Source organism: Vipera berus (genome assembly GCF_964194415.1).
Source record: "Vipera berus genome assembly, chromosome: 6".
Lineage (NCBI taxonomy): Eukaryota > Metazoa > Chordata > Lepidosauria > Squamata > Viperidae > Vipera > Vipera berus.
This window is the reverse complement of record NC_138208.1, coordinates 1,680,626-1,701,748: the sequence shown is the minus strand read 5'-3', so window position 1 is coordinate 1,701,748 and position 21,123 is coordinate 1,680,626. Positions and strand designations below refer to the sequence as shown.

The 21,123-nt window shown below is 40.2% G+C and overlaps 1 protein-coding gene across 5 annotated transcripts in view; it reads right to left on the bottom strand.

Annotated features, from left to right (window-relative positions):
- The window catches only part of CCDC91 (coiled-coil domain containing 91), a 98,829-nt gene that overhangs the window by 20,023 nt on the left and 57,683 nt on the right, over positions 1–21,123 (bottom strand). For all 5 annotated transcript variants that reach the window (XR_014026947.1, XR_014026948.1, XR_014026949.1 and 2 more), the window contains 4 exons: positions 11,087–11,179; positions 9,655–9,723; positions 7,296–7,472; positions 1,350–1,463 (listed from right to left, as the gene is read on the bottom strand). Coding sequence is in view for 2 of the 5 variants with exons in the window: in XM_081331331.1 (XP_081187457.1) it covers positions 1,350–1,463; positions 7,296–7,472; positions 9,655–9,723; positions 11,087–11,179 (453 nt within the window). In the remaining 3 variants the exon portion in view is untranslated. The remainder of the gene's footprint in view (positions 1–1,349; positions 1,464–7,295; positions 7,473–9,654; positions 9,724–11,086; positions 11,180–21,123) is intronic.

Below are 21,123 nucleotides of genomic sequence, written 5' to 3'. Positions count from 1 at the left end.
CCGTTTTATGGGCATCCCATAATCAGGATTCGCTGCAAATCAGAGGAGAAATAAGACTGCTGCTACACAGATTGGGGATGTACATTACTGAAATGGGACACAGCTTGTGAGGCTTGGTATTTAAGCCTATACGCCTGTTCTAGAAGGCATCATTAATGGCTGCCCAACAACAAAATATTTCCTTAATACCAAAGGTTTGGCAACAGCCAAGTCTGAAGCTTTTCCAGAAATTCTGTGAAATGTTTTAGTTAGCTTGGCGTGAAGCAGCATAGAGCAACTTTAATTTTACACATAATTTTGGGGGATTGTAGAGAGTATGCAAGGCTCAGAACTGGATTTTTCGGAATTTGGTTTTTCACTTCTAGATATTTCCTTACCTACCTAAGTAGGCAGATGTAGGAGATGTTCTAATATTCATCTCATTGTTATTTTGTTCTGTGTTTATGTGTGTGCGTGAATGTGTGTGCACGTCTGTGTGTGTGTGAGAGAGAGAGAGAGAACTCTCATGCATGATAGACAGATAATACATAGATAGACAGACAGATGATAGAGATAGAAGATAGATACATGACAGTTGATATAGCAATAGGATAGACAGACAGATAGATAGATGATATAGCAATAGTAATAGCGATAGATAGATAGATCAAATAATGATATAGATAGATAAATTGATGATAGAGATAGATGATATAGCAATAGCAATAGCAGTAGAATAGATAGATAGATAGATAGATAGATAGATAGATAGATAGATAGATAGATAGATAGATAGATAGATAGATAGATAGATAGATAGATAGATAGGAAGGAGGGTGGGTGGGTGGGTGGGTGGATGGATGGATGGATGGATGGATATAGAGATAGGAGATAGATAGGAGATAGAGAGAGATGGATGGATGGATAGATAGACAGACAGACAGACAGATAGGTAAGGGTTTGCCAGAGCTGGTTTTGCTTTCATATGTGCTGAAATGATGTACTCAATAAAGTTTTACATTAAGAGATCGGATTGTCTTGAAGCTGTTTGCTTGGTTGGATTCATCAGTGAGAACTTTGACATTTAACCAGTTCTGGTAAATCCCAGCCCAAGCCCCTTTAGTAAAAGTATAGAATTCCCCCTCCCATCCATGACCAGGTCACATTATACCCAATTAGGTGCAATTATATTGTTTTGAGCAAGTGTCTCTGAGCCAGGTCAGACATCTGGTGAATCATCCTTGATTCTTCACGGACACCTACCCAACCAAGCCATCTAGCAGTTCTAAGCGGGTTTTGAGCCAACTCTTTGCATAATTTCTCTCCAGCTCCAAAATTGGGACCACTCTTGTCTTCAAGATGTCACTTACTCTTTTCTGCTCCTTGATATATTCCATCAGTTCTTCCCTCGTTTGCTTCACAGCTTCTTCTACAGCTTTCTCACTTCTCCTTTGTTCTTCTAGGATTGCTGCTTTTACCATTTCCTAATATTTAACACACACACACACAAGCATATATATATTTAGAAAGAAGAGTAGTTAGGATAATAATGTACTTATTTTGCTTCAACATTTTCAGCACCGCACAGGCTACCTCGGTTTTCTCCCACCCCATGAATACCTCCTTTAACAGTATTCTTAACCCTGAAAAACCTGAAGATGTGTGGACTGCAACTCCCAGAATTTCTAAATGAGCCTACGGGGGCATTTTGTGAGTCGAAGTCTATCCATCTTCGAGTTGAGAAGCACCGGCCTAAAATGTGATACCAAGACCTTTTACGTTTCTCATTTCTGCCTTGACTGATCCCCCACAGCTAAGTAGGATCAGACCCGGTTAATATTTGAATGGGAGACTGTGTTGTTCAGAGCCAGTCTATGCCTTCAATCGAGATCAACCTTAGCAACTTGAAGATGTTGTTGTTGTTGTTGTTAGTTGCGAAGTCGTGTCCGACCCATCGCGACCCTATGAACAATGTTCCTCCAGGCCTTCCTGTCCTCTACCATCTTCTGGAGTCCATTTAAGCTCACTTGAAGATGGGTGGAGTTCAACTCCCAGAATTCCCCAGCCAGCACAGCTGGCTTAGAAACACTGATCTAAGACACTAAAATCATTTTTACAGTAATTGCTAAATCGAACAAACTCTTACTGAGGGTAACATAGGAAAAGATATTCAAAAGGGGAAAAAAAAGTGTCAGGCTGGAATGTTACTTGGGGGACATCATGGATTGTAAGGGACACCCATGGGTAGAACGTGTCCTACTGAGGACTTGAAACATGACAGACGGGTGCCATGAGGACTACTTGCATCCTTCATGCCTTTGGGAGTCTTAAGGAAGCCACTGCCCTTCTAAGAAGAGAGACTAACAGGAGAGGGGGGGAAATCTACAGAAGCCTAGAAATCACTTTGCAGAGTGCAAATGGAATTGTCTCTAAGACTCCTTTATTCAAGGAGAGAATTGCCCCAAAAGTGCTTTTTCTAAAAAAAAAAAAAAAAAAGCAACTGGATTTTCTTGGCTTTTTTTTCCTTTGAAGAAAATGTCAGAATTCAGAATTCATTCTTCAGACGCCTCTTGGATGAGAAGCGAAACCTTTTCAAAGGAACAAAACAACAACAAAAAACCCAAGAAAGTCCAATTGCCTTTTGGAAATAAAGCACCTTTGAGACACCCACAAGCAGGATGGTTGAGAATCTCCATAGATGTTTCCCCTTCAAGAAAAAAAAACAACAACAACAAGGCAGGTTAGACACCACAGCCCAGAAGACTGAACGACCACAACAATTTGCAGTCGTGGCGAACCGTCGTGCAACCTCTATCCACATTGGTACAGCTCCTGGGTTTTTTCTAATTCCAGTAATCGCGGGGATTTCTTGACCATGATTACCGCGGAGAAGAAAGAATCTTTCTCCCACGATCGTGCACACATATTGATTATTTCCGACATGCAACGTAAGCAGTTTACAGGATGAGTGGGAACGCTCACAGCTGAGGTCATGAGGCTGCAAACAAAAGAGACGGGATCAGCGGGAAAGCTGAAAATCTGGGCTCTAAGCTGCAAAAAGGAGGAGGTGACAGGAAGACGGAGCTATGTCTGTAGGAAGGGCTTCATTCCTGCAAGCTAAACACTTTATTGCAGACATGTCAAACACAAGGCCCGGGGGCCAGATCCGGCCCGCAAAGTGGTTTCATGCGGCCCGCGAAGCCATGCTGGAAACAGTGAGGGAACGGCCCCCATTGCCTTGGCCCTGGCCCAGAGACCCTCAGATCTGTCCCACTCCTGCCCAGGCCCCCACAGGCACCCTTGATGCGAACGATGGAGAGCTGGCCACGCCCACCCAGTAGGCCATACGCACTCTAGCCACGCCCACCCAGTAGGCCACGCCCACTCAGGCCATACCCACCCGGCCCCCCGAGGGCAACTGCAATGCTGATGCGGCCCTCAATGAAATTGAGTTTGACCCCCCTGCTTTATTGAAAGCTAAATGTCAGTGGATGATTCTCAGTCATCCAGGTCATAGTTACCCCAAGGATGCTTCTTCAGGAGGCAACGGGACTTTCTTGCTTTTCTTTGAAGACATTTCGCTTCTCGTCCAAGAAGCTGATGAAGCTTCTTGGATGAGAAGCGAAACCTCTCCAAAGAAAAACAAGGAAGTCCCGCTGCCTCCTGAAGAAGCATCTTTGGGACTTTCCTGAAAGGCTTATGAGAGAAGGAACCGTTGTAGGAATACCAAGGACAGCCAAGCTGACCCACGCTAAGGAGGCCTTCCCAAAGCTCTGGCTTCTGAGGAGCACCACTACTCCTTGAGAGAAGGCCTCTTCTGCTGAAGGAGTACACATAGTCTACTCTACTTACGACCGGTTGCTTAGTGGCTGTTCAAAGTTATGATGGACCTCTCCAGGGCAACTTATGACCTAGTTTCAAAGTTCCAATAGCCCCCCCACCCCCCCCACACACACACATGTGATCATGTAACATTTATGCTTGTTGGCAAGAGTCCCATGTTCATGTAACCACAGTTGACGCCATTTCTGCCCCCAAAATGGTGTTTCTGACAAAAAAAACACCACCTCCTATGGGTGAAAATGGATTGGCTTTACAACCGTGATGTTCGCTTAAAGACTGCCACCAAAAAAAGTTGTAAAGCCGGGTCAGTCACACGGGTGCCTCGACTTACGACCATCGTGACACGTCTGAGGGAAATTCCAGGGTTCAGTACAGTCATAAGCTGGGGACTGTTTTTACTTGCCTTAGAAGGTCAGGAAGCAACCTGAACGTCAGATTTGCAAAGAGAAAAGGAGGAGATAAAATGTTTTGCCATTTGTGTTCGTGCACAAAAAATATTGAAACGGCTGCATCTTTCCAAAGCTGACATTGCAGTCTGGACATGTGTGTTCGTACACACTCCCTTGCTTTTGCTGACAGTGTCCGGGGCAACGGGAAACAACGAGAAACAAAATTTGAAAGCAACATCATCATCAGCCTTCTAAAAGATGCTTGAGATTTTTTTCTCAGACAGGAGAAGGAGGAGAAGGAGGAGGAGAGTGGGAAGGTACCTTGAAGGTCATCTAGTCCAACCCCCTGCTCAGGTAGGAAACCCTATACCATTTCAGACAAATGGTTGCCCATTCTCTTCTTAAAATCTTCTAGTGTTGGAGCATTCACAACCTCTGGAGGCAGGTTGTTCCACTGATTAATTGTTCTAACTGTCAGGAAGTTTCTCCTTAGTTCTAGGTTGCTTCTCTCCTTGGCTAGTTTGCATCTGTTGCTTCTTGTCCTGCCTCCAGGTGCTTCGGAGAAGAGCTTGACTCCCTCTTCTTTGGGGCAACCCCTGAGATATTGGAACACAGGTATCATGTCACCCCTAATCCCTCTATTCATTAAACTAGGCAGCAACCTGTTCTTCATTTGTTTTAGCCTCCAGACCTCTAATCGTCTTTGTTGCTCTTCTCTGGACTCTTTCTGGAGTCTCAACATCTTTTTTACATCGTGGTGACCAAAACTGGATGCAGGATTCCAGGTGTGGCCTTACCAAGGCCTTGTAAAGTGGTATTAACACTTCACCTAATGGCACCAAAATTTCCTGGGGAAATTGCTCCACTCCTTTCCATCAGTGTCCAGAAGAAGAAAAAGGACGTACTTTTTAGATCATCTCAATTTGTTTCTTAATTTGCTCATTTCCCCCAGTTGCTTACATGTGGATGGATTATTTGGGAGCTCTTCACAGACCCTCTTCCAAAAGTAAGTTATAAAAACAATCCCAGTTATATTTTCTGAGAAATTGCACCCATCTACATATAACTGCCAATTTACCTTCTTTTTTTTTTAGGGAATATTGTTTTTCTTACTGAATTAGGATGCGTAGATGGTTTCCAACATCTGCATCTTATGCAATTTTATTCCATACAGATGGAGTAAACATTTAATATATACAAACAATAAGGAAGGGGATTACAGTCCTTGGGTGCTCCACTGTATTCTTTTCAGGAAGTAGCACACAAATGGTTTGAATTAAAAACAATCCAGTTGAAGGAAGAATCCAGAAACGATTTATCCCAACAGTGCAAAAAAAATGGCCTTTGCATTTAAAGGGCCGTGTCAAATCTAAGCAAGGTGCTAAAAACAGAACAGAAAGAGTAGAATTTTACCAGCACCCCATCCTGATTGCAAAGACTTTTTAGTATCTGCTATAAAAATCGTGAACCAGTAGAGGAAACGCCAGCATATTATTGTAATCAGAAAGTTTCTTATTTTAGGAAGTTAAGTTTTCTTTCAACTTTATTGCATTCCAGAAAGGCTAAGGAAACTATCAAAGGCTTTCCTTTGAATAAAATCAGGCTTCGCTTCGTAATTTGCTCTGATCCACCTGGATAACATATGTTTCAAAATGGAAATTGCAGCAAAAGAAAGAAACAAGACTTTGGGATTTACTTAAACCATTTAGCTGCTGCAGACACGACTCTCCAAAATCTTCTCTGCTCCTGTGATGATCTAATATACATTTATTTTTGTCATCTTTATTTCTCCCAAAAGAGTATTTTCGGTTTAAGAAGATAACTAGCAAATCTGGATTTACCTAAAAGGGATTATACCTTTAGAGAAAGTCAGGTGGATTTTTTTGTTTGTTTGTTTGAATAGGGAAAAGTTGACAGAGATGTGTTTGAATATTCGTAGCTCAGATTGGTAGTTAATAATAATAACAGCGTCGGAAGGAACCCTGGAGGTCATCTAGTCCAACCCCCTGCTCAGGCAGGAAACCCTATACCATTTCAGACAAATGGTTGTCCAGTCTCTTCTTTAAAACCTCCAGTGTTGAAGCATTCACAAATTCTGCAGGCAAGGAGTTTATTTTTTATTTATTTTTATTTTAATTCCATTTATATCCCACCCTTTTCCGAAGACTCAGGGCGGCTTACAAGCTTAGCAGTAGCCTTCATTCTATGTATATGCCTGCTTATTAGGGCTTTCACACACACACCCCAAGCGGCATTATTACAAAGTCAGCTTATTGCCCCCAACAATCTGGGTCCTCATTTTACCTACCTGGGAAGGATGGGAGGCTGAGTCAACCTTGAGCCTGGTGGGAGGCGAACCTGCACTAATTGCAGGCAGCTGGTGTTACTTAAAGAGGCATTAGCCCACTGCTCCACCAAGGTTCCACTGGTTAATTGTCCTCACTGTTAGGAAATTCCTCCTTAGTTCTAGGTTGCTTCTCTCCTTGATTAGTTTCTATCTGTTCCTTCTTGTCCTGCCTTCAGGCACTTTGGAGAATAGCTTGACTCCCTCTTCGTTGGGGCAGCCCCTGATATACTGGAAGACTGCTGTCATGTCCCCGCTAGTCCTTCTCTTCATTAAACTGGACATACCCAATTCCTGCAATTGTTCTTTATATGTTTTAGCCTCCAGTTCCCTAATCATCTTTGTTGGGCTGTTCGAGCTTGGCGATTTGGCTGCAAATGTTTCGTCTCCATCTGGGGGGACATCTTCAGTGCACTTTGAACTGTGCTCATCAATCAGAGCACTGGCCTTTAAATACCTTTTTGTGTGATGTAAACTGGACCACGTCTCGACAATGACAGCCAGCCAACCAAACAACCCAAAACCAGACTCAGAGGCAACCAACAACCAAACACCATTTGCAGCACACAGACAATACTTAAAGACAAAGGACTATGGCCCAGCAACAACAAACAGCCAATCAAACAGCCCGAATCCAGACCGTGACTCAGAAACATCCAGACAAATAACACCCACACCAGTTTACATAGATGGGCAGGTAGGTCCATAAACGTAAAACATAGAACATATAATTCACTAACTTCGGATTTCTGTTTTTGCCGTTCCACTGCTTCTTCTACCACTTGAGTAATCTTCCCACGATCTTTGTCTCTCTCTGCTTGCCACAATTCTTTTTCTTGGTCGTGCGTTTTTTTCATGTTTTCCCTTTCAGCTGTTACCGCTGCTAGGACGGCGGCCTGCAAATCCTCTTTTTCAAGCTGCACATTAAATAACAAAGTCAACGTGAGTCTAAGATACGGACATTTCCGCAGTTTAGGTCAGTAGCCAAAATGTTGTCTACGATCCCTAAAATGTCAAAGGTTGCTTTGAGGAAAGGCCCTCAAGTTTATTTAAACTAATTCCGAACATTGGGTTAATTTTAGAAACAGAAAACATTGTCCCCTGCGACATTGGATTTCCAGTTTCCATCTTGCTTTAAAACAGATTCTGTGAACAAAGTGCCTTTAGACTGAACACTTCTGCAGTAAAAACCAATTGAACGAATTATGAACATCAGCCAAAGATTAGTTCCACTTACTGGGCTATAAAAACTGTATTCTCTATTCATGCAGTATGATAGTCTTTCCTTGCTAGCCACAAAATAACAGGGCAGGGACAGGAAATATTATTTTCAGCATGGCTAGTGGGCATTATGTGGTAAAAACAAATGTGAAGAAGGCCCCTCTTTTCCTCAATTCGTGTCCTCACCTCCATAAAAGGAGAAATGACGCCAAAGAGAGACAGGAGGCCTGGCTGGGAGTTATGTCAGGATCAGAAAGCAAAATATAACAATGGCACAAGATAATAATAAACATAATACTATATCTATTATAATAATATAATGTATTATATCAATTATAATACAAAGTAATTAATATAATAAAATTATATGTTATAGATATGTATTTAGAAATATGTAAATGAATATAACATATATAATATATCCACTATAATATTATATAATTAATATATTATTATATATTATATATATTAATAAATATATAATAAATATAGGGCATTGCATATTATAATAAAATTATGTTATATATGTATTTATTAATATCTATTTATAAATATATAAATTAATATAAGATATAAAATATATCCATTGTATTGAGAAAATAATATAATTAATATATTATAATATATGTATATGTAATAATAAATATAGGGCATTGTATTATATTATAATATAATAAAATTATATCTTTTAGATAGATAGATAGATAGATTGATAGATAGATAGATAGATAGATAGATAGATAGATAGATAGATAGATAGATAGAGATAGATAGAGATAGAGATAGATAGATAGATAGATAGATAGATAGATAGATAGATAACAGATAGATAGATAGATAGATAGATAGATAGATAGATAGATAGATAGATAGATAGATAGATAGATAGATAGATAAAGGGTCTTGGCGTATTCCTTATGCCAAGACCTACACACCTGTATATATATATATATATAAACATATAAATGAATATAATATATATAACATACCCATTGTATTGAGAAAATAATATAATTAATATATTATAATATGAATATATGGATGGATAGATAGATATATATATAGATATATGTAATAATAAATATAGGGCATTGCATTATATTATAATATAATAAAATTATATGTGATATATATATATGTGTGTGTGTGAATATAAGATATATATCCATTGTATTAAGAAAATAATTAATATAATATATTATTATATAATAATACATACATGTAATAATAAATACAGGGCACTGCATGCAAAAACAACTAGACGTAAAGTTTTTTTCCTTGTGCCATCCCTCTGCTAAACCCCTAATTCCCCCCACGCTGTCTTGTGTCTAAGGATATTTACCCACGTAGTAGGGCTGTATTGCCATTGTCCTTCTCATCCCTCCTATTACCTTCTCATATTGGTATCCTGTATCACTTTTTTTATCTTATGATTTATCACTTTGTTGTTTCTACGTACACTGAGAGCTTATGTGTGTCCAATCCCACTTGGCCAATAAGGAATTATTTTGTTCTATTCTCAAGCTAAATTGACTGGTCAAAATAGCTTCTTCTCAAAATATCCACTAGGAAAAGTTTTCCAGAGTGGAAAGCCACCATCTAAAGTTCTCAGTGCTTTTTAGAAGGGAAACTGAAGGGGGGCAGAAGAAGTTTTCACTGGCTTCTAGCAGTTTTGTTTTAGTTCTAGCATAGTTTGATAACAGGCATCAAGAAGAATAAAAACTCAGTGTAACAATAAAAAAAATCCCTCGCATTAAGAACTCGTTTCCAGATGTTGACTTGGTGCAGTCCCATCTTCTTCGCCTTGAAGTCAAAAGCAACAACATCAAAGGGAGCTTCAAAAGCTCCCCCAGGGACAATTTTTGCACGCTAAGATACCTTTGCAGCTGCTGCCAAAGCCTCCTTATTACGTTCCCTTTCATTCTCCATGCATTTTTCCAACATTTCCTGGAAACAAAGCACAGTAAAAAGTATTACAGCTTGTAAAAATATATATATCTTCCAAAAAGCATGGATGTCCACAGAAGCCAGAGGCTTTGTCAGAATGATGAAAGGTGCCTTGTAACCTCATGTGACACAACAACACAACCACAAAAAGAGGCAGAGCCCATTTCATCATTTGTTCATCACCTTGCTCCTCTCACAAACAGGCATCTTCCAAAGGATTTAATTCGCTTTATTTCTTTCTAGAAGATCTAAGCACCATTCCTTCCAGATTACGCTATCTGGAAGGACCACAGCTGGCCATCCAGATGCTGGAACAGAATTTGGAGTTGGTGTCAATGCTCAAATCTGAAGTCAGCTGAAGTGAGCGAGACGGAACCCATTTGTAGTTTAGTGATGAATCCAACTAGGAAAAAGAAGTTTGTTCCCTTCCCCTGATAAGCCAGAATTAGAACTCATCCCTCTAGAAAATCTTCTGGATTCTATTTCAGGATTCTTATAGGGAATAATGCGACACCCAGCTGTTCTGTCACAGAGTATTATCTTCAGGGCCACGGCAAGCAAGGCGAGACCAGCATAAATACATTTGTTGTAATGCTTATTAACTTTTTATCCCAATTTTATATATAAGCTATTTTGGGGGGAGGCCCTTTGCCCTAAAAAGCAGCCTAGAAATAGTTAATATCAATTGAAGATTATTTGAAGTCAATAATGACCGACAAGGTGAGGCTTTCCTGCAGGGACGCAGAGACAAACCCTTTTTCTTAAAAAGAAAAGCAAAATGAAGGGAAAAGGGAATGGAATATAAAGGTGCAAAAACATCTTTACGGTGGAACTAATTGCAACGTGTTAGCTTTTACAATTGCATCCTAAGTGCCGGGTGTCCATTTCTTCACTTAGATCAGGAATGCGGAACTATGGCCCGTTCATGACCTGTGGACTTCAACTCCCAGAATTCCTGAGCCAGCTTGGCTGGCTCAGGAATTCTGGGTGTTGAAGTCCACAGGTCCTCAAAGGGTCATAGTTCCCCACCTCTGTCTTAGATAAACCCAATGTGAGGAAATCTACTTTTGCCTTTGACCCCTCTTCGTGGTTCAAGACCTTCTGCTTAGATCAGGGGTAGGCAACCTCGGCTCTTTTATGACTCATGGACTTCAAATCCCAGAATTCCTGAGTCAGCTGACTCAGGAATTCTGGGATTTGAAGTCCATGAGTCATAAAAGAGCCGAGGTTGCCTACCCCTGGCTTAGATGTTGCATCCTTGTGAAAGGAAGGCCCTCTGAAATATTCTTCTGGGTTCTCAATGACCCCTCTTTTTAAACGCTGTCAGGTTTTCCAGCCCTTTGATGTGGAAAAGTAAATGTACCTTGCATTCCTGGGATTGTTGCAACAAGGATTCTTTGGTTTTGCCTTCTAAGCTTTCCTGCTCTTCTTCCAACATATCAAGCAGCCTTTGATGCTAAAGGAAGGAAGGGGGAGAGGTAAAAGAGAAGGAAAGAGGTAGGAAGGAAGAAGAGGGGGGGAAATGGAGAGGAGGGAAGGGAAAGAGGGAAGAAAGAGAAAGAAAGAAAGAAAAAAGACAGAAAGAAAGAGAGAAGGAAGGAAGGAAGGAAGGAAGGAAGGAAGGAAGGAAGGAAGGAAGGAAGGAAGGAAGGAAGGAAGGAAGGAAGGAAGGAAGGAGGGAGGAAGGGAAGAAAGAAAAGACAGAAAGAGAGAGAAGGAAGGAAGAAGGAAGGAAGGAAGGAAGGAAGGAAGGAAGGAAGAAAGAAAGAAAGAAAGAAAGAAAGAAAGAAAGAAAGAAAGAAAGAAAGAAAGAAAGAAAGAAGGAGGGAGGGAGGGAGGAGGGGAAAAATGAAGGGAAGGGAGATTACATTTATATAAAAGGCAGACAACAAGCAAAACCAACTTTTCTGGTTTTCAAAGTTTATAACTGGTTTTATTCATGGATATCCACTGAGGTGACAATGGGGGAAGTGACATGTCATGGCATCATCAGGCAGATGACAGCAGGAAGCGCATCAAGACATCGTGGCACAATCTGACATCTTTGTCTATTGGATAGAATATACCTGAAAAGTACAGTGGACTCCTTGATGTGCACAAGGAAGAGTTCCTCAACCTGCCTGCCATCCTCAAGGAGGCCATCGTGATTCAGGGGGTAGTAGAAGGAAGGATTTTGGGGAAAACCTGGGTGAGGATTGTTGTTGTTGTTAGTTGCGAAGTCGTGTCCGACCCATCGCGACCCCATGGACAACGTTCCTCCAGGCCTTCCTGTCCTCTACCATCTTCTGGAGTCCATTTAAGCTCACGCCTGCTGCTTCAGGGACTCCATCCAGCCACCTCGTTCTCCGTCATCCCCTTCTTCTCTTGCCCTCAACCTTTCCCAGCATGAGGCTCTTCTCCAGTGAGTCCTTCCTTCTCCTTAGGGGGCCAAAGTATCTGAGTTTCAACTTCAGGATCTGGCCTTCTAAAGAGCAGTCAGGGTGGATCTCCTCTGGGTGAGGATAGACGTAGAGGTTTTGCAATTTATTGATCATTTATATTTAGAAATCACCCATCTCCCTCAGAAAGTGAATCTGGACGGTGTGCAAATAGACATAAAAACAAAAAAAAGCTTTATACAAATATACAAAATAATGAAAAACAGGAGTAAAACAATTAAAATGCCAAAGAAGGGGAGCGGTTTCAGGGCACTAAACAGCCCCATGGCTACATACTCTTCTGTGGACCCCAAGAGAGTCAGAATAACCCTTAAAACACAACAATGTCCAATGAGGATCCCCTGGACCCACCCAAAATCTTGGCAGTTCTCTTGAACTGAAGTTCCCAAGCTTCAAAGATAACCCTACCATAATTTCAAAATGCAAAAATGGCTTTCCATTACATTATAAACTATTTTGTGGGGGTTTCCTGCTCATCTTTCTGGGACAGTAGGTCCATTTGAAATGTTATGGATATTTTCCTAAAGTAGTTGCCATCAACGATATAGCCAAAACCCCAGATTGATCAGAAGTTTCCTGGTGTATTTTTGGACAAAGACATGAAGCATGCAGCTGATGCATGCAGCTTGTTCCTTTCCTTCTTCCCAAGACACACAGGTATTTTTTGCAGTAGCTTTGTGTCCGCCGCACCAATATTTACAAGGTGCCATGCTAAGAGATTCAGGCTCTGAATAAACAAGCTATGAATATTGGAGAATGCAAACCAGGACATGATATGCCAGGTTACATGGATAATTCTCTATGTTATGATTGTCAAGGAGAGAGGAAAAATGGGCGAATGGCAAGAAATAAATGTACTGAGCTGAGAAATGTAATCACGGCACCGGAAATTGGCCGTAGAGTTGGAAGGATGACTGATGCACTTGAAAAAGCAAGGCCAAACAATAATTCCAAGAAGGAATGAATTTACTCAAATGTAGTAGCCAAACAGGACGCTGGAAATCATTTGCCGGAGACATCTGCTCCAAGGCACCACTCGTGGGACTTACTGCTTCCTCACATCTCCATCTTTCTACTCAACCCAGAAAGTGGAGCTTAAGAACGTCAACATAGCTTGCACTCTCTTCCTTTCTCCTTCCAACCTTCTCACAATCTCATCTCTCAAAAACAAGGAAATACAACAAGGGATGAAGGGACAACATCCAAGGACATGCAGGCACCCCGGATCATGGCCAGTGTTTCAGCATCTGGACAGCTGGAAAGACTCATTGGAGAGTTTATCCAATATGATCAGCTTGGAATGTTTATATACTGTATATATGGTAGGAAGAAAAATTCTGAAACGGATTATTTTCAAAGGTACCAAATTATAAAATAATTCACAGTAGAGAGATATCTTTTTCTGTTTTCTGATACATTCAGCCTATGAGATTCGGGGCAAAGAAATTATCTGCAGATAATTAAAGGAACTGCCACCACAAGGAATATTAAAGCTGCTAGGTGATGGCGTTTTGAGAAATGTGTGGAATACAGTTAGTATCACGCATGCCTGGCTGAGGAATTCTGGGAGTTGAAGTCCACAAGTCATCAAAGGGCCAAGTTTGAAGACCCCTGCTTTGCAAGTTCAACCTTGGTAGAAAATAAAAGAATATAACATAGTGGTCTCTGGGCTGAGATATTTCTGACTGAAGTTTGCCAAACTTGGCAACTTTAAGATTTATGGAGTTCAGCTCCTGGCTGGGGAATTCTGGGAGTTGAAGTCCATAAGTCTTCAAGTTGCCAGGTTTGGAGACCCCCTTATCTACAGTAGATAGATAGTAGATATCTGTATATCTGCGTGATCCTGTATAAACCAAGCATCAAAGTGAAAAAGCCAAACTCGTTCCTTATAGTTACATCCAACTAGTGTTGGTGTTACGTCACCATGAACTCGTTGAGCAAAATGGACATCGCCAACAAATTCAGAGTGCTTGGGTATGGTTAGGAGGGCACTGACTTTTCTAGCCTGCCCTATCTATGTTTCCTGGTAAAATACATGGGAAAATCCCATTGGAAGAATAGCCCACTTAGGGTTAGGGTTAGGTCACCATGAACTCGGAGAGGAAAATGGACATCGCCAACAAACTCGGAGTGCTTGGGTATGGTTAGGAGGGCACTGACTTTTCTAGCCTGCCTTATCTATGTTTCCTGGTAAAATACATGGGAAAATCCCATTGGAGGAAAATTCCACTTAGGGTTAGGGTTAGGACACCATGAACTCATAGAGCAAAATGGACATCGCCAAGAAATTCGGAGTGTTTGGGTATGGTTAGGAGGGCACTTACTTTTCTAGGCTGCCCTATCTATGTTTCCTGACAATATACATGGGAAAATCCCATTGGAGGAAAATTCCACTTAGGGTCTTCAACATTACAAATGTTTGGGGCTCAATAGCTGCAAGATAGTGACTGTAGCTTCATGACTAAAGCCCCACCTGTTTTAGACCCTACCTGCCTGTACAAAAAGGGTGGAGTGTCAATTGGGACATTACATCTAATTTCCGAAGAGATTGTGACCCCTGCGGGTGCCCATTTATTTGATTCTCAACCTCTCCTGGTGAGGATGAGACTCAGTGAAGTCCTGACTTGATCTTCTTCCTTGCCAGCTTCGTCCTTTGGTTGCTACTGCTGGCTGGATTGGGGAAAGACACAATGCAACGAGGAGACTGTCTCCTATTGTTTATTGTCATGAGCAACAACATTATATGGTTGATGGTTTCAGCGAAGGTACATTCAGACCTAATTGCTAATTCAACTGCTAGTTTCTGCTCTCTGGTAACTTTTTATGCAGTAAAACTGCACATCCAGTACGTAAAACAATGCAGCTGAAAACTCCTACAGTTAAGCTGGAAAATGTAACGGGTCCAAGCTCAAGAAGGGGGGGGGGGAAATGAGATGAAACAACTTTTGCCTATGGAAAAGAAAAAAGAAGTAAAAAGGAAAAAAAACACTGCAATAAGAAACCCAAAACAAAAGTTCAGATACAGGTTAATTTTTTCCTGCTAGCTGTTTCGAGCAATTGCTCCAGATGAAAATGTTTGATGTCGAGTCAAAGATAAATACACTCCTGTGGTTTTCCTTGATTTTTGTTAAAAAAGAGAGAGAAAGAGAGAGAGAAAAATTCTATTTCCTGGAATGTGAGTCAAAGAAAATAATGTAAAAAGATTGAATCATGTTCATAAGCAGCAGGTACATTTTTTCAAAATGAAGTTTGTGTTTGAGGCATCATCACAAATGCACTCAGAAACTCGGTTGTGAAGTCACACTAATTCAGAGAACCCATTTACCAAGAAGTAACCCCCGCCGCCCCCCCAAATCATTTGAACAGGTCACTCAAATCCAGTCCATCAACTTCTACAATCTATGTTTACAAGCGCTAAGTTCCAAATAAACACCGCAAACGATATCTTCTTCAGAAACAATGGCTTCACCGCAAAGAGTCATGCCAAGAAGGGTTTTTAAAAATGTACTTTTATAGCTATATTCAATACGACTTCGGCTCTGTGCCTTCATCTCATTGGTATAATGCGTATGTTTTTTATTTATTTATTCTTTATTACTTTTAAAATAGTAACAGAAAAAGGGAGGGGGGAAAAATAAGAGAAAACACCAAGATACATAACCAAAACATACATAACAAGGGCTTAACAATAGGTGAAAAAATACAACGGGAAAAAAAATTAAAAATAGAGTTTGTTACAATAGTAAACTTTTATAATGTTATATATAACTACCTAATGCAAACATTCTGCAGATATTCTGTATGTGTGTGTGCAGAGAAATAATACACTTGTATAAGTATCATAATGATCTAATTCAAACATTATGCAGACATACTTTATGTGTGTGTGTGTATCATACACTTGTATAACTATCATAATGATCTAAATGTTATGCAGATATACTGTATATATGTGTATGTATAATACACTTCTAACTATCATATGTTCTAATGCAAACATTATGCAGATATACTGTATATCTGTGTGCACATAAATACACTTTTATAACTATGATGCTTTTTTTAATCTACTGCAATTTGTATAAATGTCCTATATTTCACTGTACTTATCCATACAAAAATCTACATCTACATGCTCACTAGTAGCACATTTAATTAGTGGCACATGTAAATTGGTCAATTTATTTTCCAAAGCGTCCGAAGGCAGGACAAGAAACAAAGGATGGAAACTAATCAAGGAGAGAAGCAACCTGGAATTTAGGAGAAGCTTCCTAACAGTGAAGACAATTAACTAGTGGAACAACCTGCCACCAGAACATGTGGGTGCTCCATCACTGGAGGTTTTTAAGAAGAGACTGGACAGCCACTTGTCCAATCCAAGATCCCTTCCAACATCATCATCATCATCATCATCATCATCATCATCATCATCATTATTATTAAACTTTTATTCCTAAAACATCATTATTATTGTTGTTGTTGTTATTGTTGTTATTATGTCAAGGACTGCCTGTATTTTGTTGGCATTCTCCTGTTGGCCTCAAAATGGAAAGGTGCTTTTAAAAAGTATATTTTTACTAGCTCTGGATTGAAGTAGGAGATGATGGAGGACCTTCTTAGGCAAGAAAGATTTCCTGTGATGTAGGGGAAAAATAGAAATATAAAGATGGGGAGGAGTTGCAACAGGAAATAAACACACACACACACACACACACACACACACACACACGTATATTCTCTCTCTCTCTCTCTCTCTCTGTGTGTGTGTGTGTGTGTGTGTGTGTGTGTGTGTGTGTGTGTGTTTCTTTCCCCAGGGCCTCCTTTTCTCTTCCCCAGATTACGTAATATCCCCAGATTACGTAATAGTTTTAAATATTTTTTGTTTTAAAGTGCAACTTCAATGACCAATATTTGGAAATAACGAAATCAAATCAAGAGAGCATAAAACATGCAAAAGGATAAACTGGGTTTCATGCATGAAATCTTTCCGTTCACAGAAATTTTAGGAAAACGGAAAAAAAGGAACTTTATGTAGAAATGTGTATGTTGAACAGATTTTTTTATAAATTTACTATAACACAATTAATTAACAAAATTAAGTTGAGGATTACATATATTCAACTCCCCCCCCCCAAAAAAAACTTCTGTTGTTCTTTCCCAAACGAAAGGCAAGAAAGAAAAAAAAGGTTTTCAATAGCTTAAAAATGTCTGGGTATTTTATATATACAGTATTTGATAGGAATTAAATAACTCCACTGGAGATACTATTTCAAACTGAAGAAATCAATGCCTTCCAGATGCTTTAGAAGTCTAAATCTATATCCCTCGTTTTTATTTTTTGCAATCATTTACCACTAAACAAACGTTCAAAAAAATGCATGGACTGCCCCATTAAACAAATTATACTGATGTTTTTAAAAGCATGGAAACTCACATCTTCAGAAAATGAGACAAGATTATAGCTGTATTTATATTTCTTCTTATCCTCCATTTTTTAAGTAGCCATTTAAACAAAACACTGTACACTCTACAATTCTTAGTAAGACTTACTGGTCAAGAAAGTTCGTCAATAAAATTCCTTGAGGATTAAAAGGCAGAAGAATGAAATCCTATTTTGAGAATCAGTGCATTTTCTACTCCCAGTTTCCTTCTGGGATTGCTGGTGTCACAGTTCCACAGTGACTCACAATCAATTAATTATCTCCACTCAGACTTGTTCACCATAATTAATTTTCTGAGTGTCTGCACTCCCATTGCTATTTATCACTCAACTAATTCAATTTAATTCAGTCCCAACTCCAAACCAGCTCTGGGCAACTCACATTATAATAAGCCTATTATAACTTGTATGGACCGTAAGAAAGGCTGAGCACCAAAGAATTGAGGCCTTTGAACTCTGGTGCTGGAGAAGACTCCTGCGAGTCCCTTGGACTGCAAGGCGATCAAACCGGTCGGTCCTAGAGGAGATCCACCCTGACTGCTCTTTAGAAAGCCAGATCCTGAAGCTAAAACTCAAATACTTTGGCCACCTAATGAGAAGGAAGGACTCACTGGAGAAGAGCCTAATGCTGGGAAAGGTTGAGGGCAAAAGAAGGGGATGACAGAGAATGAGGTGTCTGGATGGAGTCCCTGAAGCGGTAGGCGTGAGCTTAAATGGACTCCAGAAGATGGTAGAGGACAGGAAGGCCTGGAGGAACGTTGTGCGTGGGGTCACGACGGGTTGGACACAACTTTGCAGCTAACAACAACAACTTGTAGGCTTCCATCATTAATCCATTTTTTTGTGATGCTGAACTTGGGAGACAGTGAGTTCTGGCCTCTTCCTTTTAGCATAGCAACCATCTTGTGAAGACAACTTCAAATGTATATCATTTGTGAGCATATTTAGGCATTTGAGGAACAATTCTATCTAAAATAGACTTATTGCTACAATTTGCATGAACAGATTCAGCCCATTTCCTGACGCAGCAGCTTCAGTTGATTCCATTTGGAGTGTTCCAAAAAAACATTCTTGCGATTCCATATTTTTAAGATGGAACTATTTTTATTATCATTTTCAATTTTTCAATTTTATTTCCGACATCTATTCAAATACCCATCCAGCCCATTTCAATCCCTCTATATTTATTTATAAAACTTGTAAGGTCCACCTTTAAATCAAAGAGAGAAGCAACCTAGAACTAAGGAGAGATTTCCTGACAGTGAGGACAATTAACCAGTGGAACAGCCTGCCTCCAGAAGTTGTGAGCGCTCCAACACTGGAGGATTTTAAGAAGAGACTGGACAGCCATTTGTCTGAAGTGGTGTAGGGTTTCCTGCCTGAGCAGGGGATTAGACTAGAAGACCTCCAAGGTCCCTTGCAATGTTGTTGTTGTTGTTATTGATAACCATGGCATGTAATACTCACAGCCCTATTTCATAAGAGCAAGATAAATATGAACCCACAAAACCACACAAAATATCAGCACTACAGCATCTCGCCAAGTGTGTATTTGCTGGTTCATTTCCATCTTCGCCCAAAGCTTGGGTGAACCAACCCAAGTGTTCACAGCTCTTTTGGAAGGTCAAAGCTGAGGCCTTTCAATACAATTTGCCCCCCTATACTTAAGTAATCCATTCTTGCTACACTTCCCTTTAGGGAAACAAGAGTACATGTGGTTCTCGACTTATCACCACAACAGAGTCCCAAATTTCTGCTGCTAAGACATGTCAAGGTATTGATTTAACAGCTAACCAGTTTATGTAATGGAAGATGGAAGATGGAATGTAAAGATGGGAATGACTCAGCAGGGTCTGTATCTCTTTAAAAGCCAGCAGGGTCTATGTCTCTTTAAAAGCCAGCAGGGTCTGTGTCTCTTTAAGAGCCTTTGTATAAAGGGAAGGCTCTGCTGATGTGTTCTCTCTCTTCCCTTTCCTGCTGTAATTGTGGTTTGCTGGATCCTGCTGTATTAGCACGTGTATGTATATTGTTCCTGGTGTATGATATTGCAGACAGTGTAAGATAAACTACCATTTAATACAAACCACTGTTTACTGTGTTTACTCCTGGGTTATCTCAGTGCAATAAGACCGTGCATGCTCTGACAGGCAGTTGTTAAGTGAGTTTTGCCCCATTCTACAACCTTTCTTCTCACAGTTGTTAAGTGCTTTACAGCAGTTGTTGTGTTAGTAACACCGTGGTTGTCTATGGAGATTCTCCATCATCCTGGTCACGGGTGCCCCAAAAGCGCTTTTTCAAGAGGCAATTTGGACTTTCTCTCCTTGAAGACATTTTGCTCCTTCTCTGGGAAGGTTCTTCAGTTCTGACTCAGATGGCTGTTTGGTGAATCAGGCTTCTGACTTTGCGTTGTCAGGTCGCAAAAGGGGATCACGTCACACACACACACACACACACACACACACACACACACACACACACACACACACACTGGGACGCTGCAACCGTCACAAATATGAACCAGTTGCCAAGTGTCCGAATTTTGATCCTGTAACCATGGAAATGCTGCAATGGTCTTGAGTGTGAAAAACAGTTCTAAAGTCTCTTTTTTCAATGTTGTAACTTCAGTCACTAAACGAATGATTGTAAGTTGAGGACTATCTGGAATACGGGTCCGATTGTCAAGCGTTTCGCATAATATTTTATTTTGCACTCCTGGAGAGTTGTCATTTTTCCAAACTCTCATAGCCCTTATATGCCCTTTCATCCCTTCTTCCTTGAGGCGAACGCTGACGAGCCTGCCTGCCTTTCGCTTCCACCCATCCTTATTATTCATCCATCTCCAAAACAACCCTTTTCATTATTCACTCATTTCAGTCATGGCTTTCCTTTTTTTTAATTCTAATAACTCTGCTGAAAGCTCCTTGTTTAGCTCTTTTCATCTACCTCCAATTTTTTTAAAAAAAATCCCCGTTAAAAACTCTTTGCGTTTCCTTTGCCTCTTTCGATTTTCGTTTGTTTTGTTTTTTGCTTGTGACCCCCTTTGCCAATTTTCCTAGGAAATGTCTTATTTTTCCTCTTCAAACATTATAAGATACCTTCCTCTCATCCTCACGGTTTTCAGCAATCATTTTCTTAAGTCTATTTTTTTTTTTTTGCATCCACAGCCTCTTCCCCTTCATCCCACATATTTTCCATCACCATTTGCATAACTCAACATACTTCCTGGCACAGTAATATAATGTTCCCCGGCAATTTTGATATCCTCCTTCCATGTTTTCTATCCAAAACTAACCTGTCTTCTCATAGCCTTTCAAACAGGACACACACTTCTCAAGGTTGTTTTATTTTCATTCTAGTTTCTTTTGCAACTTTCATACTTTCATACTTTCTCTCTTACATTTAGCCCTTTGAATTTATGTAATTAATCTTCCCCTCTGCAGGTCCCTGCATATATTCATCAGCTCTACCCTATAAGATCAGACCACCGTCATTCAATGTTACATTCTCCCCTTTTCTCTTCAC